At 32.7% G+C, this 6,898-nt stretch overlaps 1 protein-coding gene across 1 annotated transcript; it reads right to left on the reverse strand.

Moving 5' to 3' along the window:
* Positions 1–275: 275 nt before the first annotated feature.
* On the reverse strand, positions 276–6,004 carry LOC129230079 (uncharacterized). Its single transcript, XM_054864470.1, has 4 exons — positions 5,370–6,004; positions 4,113–4,212; positions 2,029–2,106; positions 276–573 (listed from the first exon to the last, which is right to left on the reverse strand). Exons 1-4 carry the CDS (start codon positions 5,505–5,507, stop codon positions 308–310), a joined length of 582 nt encoding a protein of 193 aa, XP_054720445.1. The 5' UTR covers positions 5,508–6,004; the 3' UTR covers positions 276–307.
* Positions 6,005–6,898: the final 894 nt, after the last annotated feature.

The raw sequence follows: 6,898 nt of genomic DNA on the forward strand, positions 1-6,898 counted from the left end.
TGTGTAACTGAAAGGAGTTTGATTCATACTGTTGGCACTCGGCAATCACAGCAAGACGTATGCTTCGAATGACCAGAACCGAGGATAGAGATTTCAAGGAAAAACGACTATCAAACAGCCTTTCTAAGATCACATAAGGAAAATGAATTTTAGAAAACAATTTTTGACTGACTAGTTAACCGGGTAAAATTAAATTTGGACAAAAATAAATATACTATATGAATGAAATAGAATTTTATTTATCATATGAATTTCTAATTAAAAAGGGAGAAAATGATAAATACAATGCAGGAAACCATTCCAATTTTTACGATTCTGAGGTTTGCAAATCCAAACCTAAGGATCTGGCCAGCAGACTAGCAATGACAGCCTGGTTGTTCATAATGTTCTGCTGGTTTTTTAAGCTTTCTCTTTTTAACTCGATTAGAGTTTCCAAGTTTCTGTTCATTTTTTTTATGTTTTCATTTGTTTCCTTCTGAGTAGTCAACACTTGCGTGTCCTCATCCTCTTCCCAGTTTATCATTGGTGTTCTCTTCTTGTTACGATATTCTTGGACACGCTGGGTTGAAGATCCTAAATAAAATACAAAATAAAATACTTCACATAAAATAGCTCCAACAAAGCAACCAAGTATAGTTTTCAATTTTTTGTTGCAACTCGTCTTGTGCAGGGTTGATAAAAATCCTCATCTTTTTAAATAATTAGATTTTTTGAATATAAATCATATTTTTTAAATTTAAATTTATTTTCTGTTTTAAGTTTTGAAATCTAAATGTTAAGTTAAAGTATGTATTTGGAACTAACAAATGAAAATGTTAATTTAGATGTCAAATTTTGAACAATTTCTTTTTACACATAATGAAAAACATATAGCTTAGGTGGTCCAGTTCATAAAATTTCAGGGAGGAATGAAACAGCGCACTCTTGTTCCAAGTGCGTTCTCTGTATCTATCAAATCACAAAATCAGTTTTAATTTGTAAATCATACAACCTATTTATGTTTAAATTAAGAAATGTTTAATGAACACGATCAATACAAACGTAAAGATGTAAAACTTTCAATGCTTTTTTTTTCAAATATTTTGTTTAGGCTGAATAGTAAGCCAAATATTTGTTGCGTCACTAATACATGATTTAAAAAAAAATAAAATAAAATAAACATACTTCTTCACTTCTAAATCTTTAATAAAATTCACCAAGGATTGAAAAGCATACATTTTTTTCCCTTAGAATTCTGGTCTTATTGATATGCATATTTTTAATTAAGGGAAGTGGAAAATTGCCATACTAGGTTATTTTTAAATGAGTGATTAAATAATTTAACAGCTAACAGATAAATATCCAATTATTATGCCTCATTTCATTAAAAAGATACATCTTTCATATATCCTAAGCAAGTTCTTTTTATTTAAGTGTTATTGTTAAAATGAGCAGCGCCGGATCCAGGGCCCCACCTCGGAAAAATAATAGATCCAGCACTGTAACAGATTGTGTCGGATGATTGTCGAGATTTTTTATCAGTTTCTATTTATTTCATTTCACTACCATTCTTTTCTTTCTTTTGGAAAGATTATTTGTAGGGTTTGAAGACATATTTTTAAAAATATCTGATATTTTGAAAAATATGTGATGTTTTTAATCAGTACAAACTGAAGTCTTCAAAATAGTTATGCATTTGCAAATTTTATTCTTTATTTTCTTTTATTATTATTACCATATGAAGATTTAAAAAATTAATGGTTTTTATTAGAAAAAATACTCCAAATTTCATGCCCGTCAAATTCATTCTTCTGAACTTTTAAATTTTAATCTTTAAAAATAATGGTTTAAAACAATTTCAAAATAATAAACTGATTTAAATCACTCAACCCTGGTGTGGTCGTTCTTAAAAACGTAATAAAGTTTTAACTACACACTAATTGTAATGTACCATGTAATACCAATACAACAAATTCTCCAATATAATTTGTAAGTTAAAAATAACTTGATACAGAAATAGAGAATTTTTTTTCTCTCTTATTATTATACCTGGTTTTTCTATCTTTCGCTTTACTCCTTGTGGCGTTGATAGGATACGTCTAGGTGGTCCAGCGGATGTTCTCTCAACTGCAAGGGAAAAAAAAATGTGTACATTGTAAGAAGAGAGGAATAATGATTTCAACAAAAATATAGTTATGCAGACAAGGTATTTTTTAGACAAAAAAGATTATGTTCTTTCAGTTATCGCTTTGTATATTTGGTTGGAGAATAATGAATTAAGTTGCAACCTAAAAAAAATCCTAATAAATATGACAAAAGGTGCTCTTGAAAGAAATTTAGAAGAAATGCATGCAAACGCTATCTATGTTTTAAAAAGAACGAAAAGAAAAATGTCTTGCGTATCAACTTTGCAACAATTTTCAAGATTGAAGGGAACATGTATGTTCAGGAAGAAATTTTAAAGTTTTCTGTTTGGTACTTCTTTAGCTAGATCAATTTGCTGTGCTTCATTTATGATTTATCATACATGGCACAGTTGCAAACGCTCAGTGCAAACTCTGATATGGCTCATGAAGCTTGAAATAAGCACATTTCAACCAGGGCTGTGGAGTCGGAAGAAAAATGATCCAACTCCGACTCCTGGATTTTGAAACGTCTAACTCCGACTCCCACTGATGCTTCATTTATTTATTTATTCAAATACCCCTCTCATAGAGAGGGGAAAAAACTCCTAAACAGAAATTGAAATATTAATTTCTGTTTACAAAATTTTCGCATTGTATTTTATTGTAAACCAAAGATGCATACAACATCAGAAATTCAATTTGAAGATCAAAGTATCTAATAGTTGCTATTTCTAAAGTGAGAACTTTATTAAAATCCCATTTTTTAAAAAATTGAATAGGAATAATTTGCTCCCCTTAACTGTTTTTACGAATTCTGTGCTTTCAATTTTTGAAAGCTGTAACTAAATAGAAAAACGAACTTTTTGCTAAGTCAAAAAACTTTTCTTGAGAGGGGCCGTTCCTAATTCCCACTCTCCTGGATGATACCTCAACTTAATTTCAGAATTTATAATATTTGAAATACTTTGATTCTAAAAAATTTCCCCAGTAATAAATCTTAAATTTCATCTTAAAAGTTTCAACGAAAATATTGCACTATATTGCAGGGAGAGGTCAGGTACATGTATGTCTAGAACCAATTTTACTCAAAATGCGGTGGTATACAGCTTTGTACGAAATTTTTTTAACTATAAAACAGCATTTCTTGACTCAATTTTTAATTTCAATTTTCTTGACAGTTTTAGAATTAACCTTAATATGAAATTTTTAGGATTAACTACAATTATTGAGTGCTGTAACCAATAAATTAATACTGATTTTATTTTGTACATTTTAGTGATAACCAAAATGTCTAAGATAAAGTTTTTAGATTTAAAAGATTTATATTTTATCGAATCTTTTGGATTTGCGCTTTTGTGCTAACACTTATTTCACCTAACTCCTTCAGAAGTTTTTCGACTTATTCTAGCAATACATACCTTCCTTTCACTATTTTATATCTGATATCGAGGTAAAAAATATATTATTGCTTTTTTTGAAAGTATTTACTTAGATAATCTTAAGCATCAAAACTGTTTGCTAACAGTTGCTATCAGTTAAATAATAAAGTTAAAAAATAAGCAACTTTGCAGACGACGTAGCTAGCTCTTACAGAATATTCAATAAGCAATTGAGCCAGCTGGTTGCCACAATGACAGTGATTTTCTTATTTGTAGGCCTCTATACATGTAATAAAAATAGTTAGTAGTCAGTTGTTTAAAAAATGCAATGAGAGTCGGTGGAAATTAAAGAAAAAAATGAACCCAGAGTTGGAGTCGGCATGTTTTTAAACGACTCCGACTCCGAATCCTCTAATCCAAAATCAGTCCGACTTCGACTCCACAGCCCTGATTTCAACTTCCTTAATTTGAACTCTCAAAAAGAATTACTGCTAATACGAACAACGTTCATAATCTCTGTCTTAGGGCTTACAGTTAATACTTTGTCAGATAACATTAATTAAGCTAATGAAATTTTCTACAGTTAGCAACTACAAATGCAAGACTATTCTGAAAAGAAGTATACTACCTGTATCAACTTCAGTTTCTACATCAGCTAGACTAGAATTCGTCATTGAGGGTCCAGCAAGGGTCTCCAAATAGCCATTTGACTGCTCCGGCTCCAAATCCTAATTTAAAAAAAATCTTGTATTATGCTGCTTCATCCATGAAGCAAAAAAAAAAAAAAAAAATCTATATATATTACTGAATCAATTGAAATTAGATTTATAAATTTATTTCGATCCAGAACTAGCACTTGTGATAGATTTGACAAGTTAATTTGTAAAACTGCTTTTAAAATACAATCAATGTTGTCAACATGTTTCTTAAACTTTGGGTTACCATTAATGTATTTTATTCAATTGTGCCTTAGTTTTTCATTTCGACGCGCAGGAGCTTATACTAGGCGACATCATGACACTAAGATTTGAATTGATTTTTACAGAACAGGCGCAAGTCCAATGGATTCCCATAGCACTTTGCTCTTTCTGAAATAATTGATTCATTTTTAACATTGGGTCCATGAGGACTGATGAAATGTTTATTGAGCAAGGGGCTCAGAATCATAGTGACGTAATTTAAATTCAACACATTTTATGGCAAAGGCAAGTCACATGTCAGTTTAGTCGACACATCGAAGCTATTAACAAGCTTGAAGGTCAAGGAGAAAATCTAAGAGCGGACTTTATAAGCATTTTTTAAATATAAAATCAGTTTAAAAAACATTTTCAAATCAAAGAAAAATACATCTGATTCTTGTGTCACATTCAGAATGTGAAAAAAAAAACATTGTCAGGTGAAATTACTAATGAAAGAGATCAATAAGAAAAAAACAAAACCTTAGCTAATAAGTAAATGTACAAAGGGGGGGGGGGTAGAAGGGACACCAAGTTTTCGATAAAGGCACTACATGGCTTCTTTTTTTTTTTACCCGAGGCAAAGTTTTCTGCCACCTAAATCTAGGCCCTATCATTTCCGCCCTCATCCATGAAAGATTTGTGGAAGAAAATTTGGGGATAATTGAAATGACACTATTATCGAAAAATCCTGGACACCGGTTGGCCCGGGCCCATGGCTTGAAGCCTACTAGTGGTGAAATATAAGAGGGGGATGGGAGGAGGCCCAGAAAAGTCATTTGTGACGGGCCCCAAAATTTCTGTGCATGCCCCTGATTGTTACCAATCAAATATTGAGAAAATAATAAATAAGGAACTTAGCAAGGGATTTTAAAGACAAAAATTTAATTTTCGGAACAGCATGCATGTAGAATTTATAGAGTACTTACGTATGAGGTGTCTAATTCTTCTCCGACGATGCCACTGATGTAGGCTTCCCCTAAAAGCCCCAACACCCTCTCCTCTTGCAAAGTCAGTTTAACTGTCTGGCCACGACCTCCACCGGTCTTCTCTCGTTCCTCCTTCATACGGACAGCTTAACATCTAATGCGATATTTTAAATCGCACCACTTATTTTTTATTTGGTAACCAGTGCGTGTTACCCCCATAGCACGGGATGATACGACCTCGGCCACTTCATCCCAGGCATTCTTCTGGGCTTGAATAGTTTCACAAAGAGGCCCAAGTTCCCCTGACACCAGAAATCTTTTCTTTTCTAATGCAGAAATCAGAGCATCAAGCTCTGCCGCAGAATAATTTTGCGAGCAATTCATTTTTCGTACACTTCGATCTTCGAAAAGAAGCAGGAACACGCGGTAAGCCGGTAAACAAAACTGTTTACTCAGTTGAGGTTACAGTCATTTCGCTCTCATTGGCTGAGAGTTGTTTCTTATCGGTTGCAGTTGCCGAGAAAGACAGAGAACTTGTGAGTTGCGGAAATGTTACACTTGCATCGAAACAGACCGCAGCTCGCTCGCAGCTCACTCGTAACCCACTCGTAAACCGCAAATCGCAACTGCGGAAGGCGTTTCACTTGCATTCCCCTATATGTGACACTCTGTTATGTTGCAATAAATTTGACTTTTGGTGGAACGCTTGCTCACAATGGATACATTTATAAATGGGGTCACCATGCGCAGCACGCTCATGCCTCCTTAGATTGTCAAGTCGTGTGAATTGCATGTCACAATCTTTACATTTTATAGTAGCCTGAACAGGAGCGGGAGTGTGCGTCATCATATGAATGCTTAAGTTTTATTTTCGTAAAAATTCTTTTCCGCATTCCTCACAAACAAAAGGTTTTGCACTTGAATGCGTCTTCATATGCCTTGTTGCATCTTTTCTGCTGAAGGTTTTTTTGACAATTCATACAAACCCATCAAAAAAAATTCTTTCAGAAAAATGGATGTCAAATATCTATCAAGATAAAGCCCAAATATCTATTAAGATAAAGCTTAATGCCAAAAAATTTTCTGCAAAACATTCACTTAAGTGATGTTCTACACAACACCTACTATTTTTTCTACAATTAATTAAAACGGCCCCTAGGTTCCACCAAACTATATCAGCATAACGAACTACACCTCAAAGCAACTATTTTCTTCCCGACGGAAATCCAAAACTAACAGTTTTCCTATTTATACCAGTCTACACAGTTATCTCATTCAAAACAATAAATCACTTACCACATCTGAAAAATCCTAGCAAAAACATGATACATTTTCAACAGTAAGTCTCAAGCGTATACCCCACTAAAAAGAACATAAACACAATATTGACAAATTTAAAAATCTTAGCAAAATACCTTTTCAAAGATTGAAAATTAGCACAATTCAAAAACAAACTTTAAAAAATACAATTTCTACCCTTTCGAAATCCTGAATCAAATTTAAAAAAAAAAATCATCAACAAAAATATA

Source organism: Uloborus diversus, chromosome 9, assembly GCF_026930045.1.
Source record: "Uloborus diversus isolate 005 chromosome 9, Udiv.v.3.1, whole genome shotgun sequence".
In the NCBI taxonomy this organism is placed as follows: Eukaryota; Metazoa; Arthropoda; class Arachnida; order Araneae; family Uloboridae; genus Uloborus; species Uloborus diversus.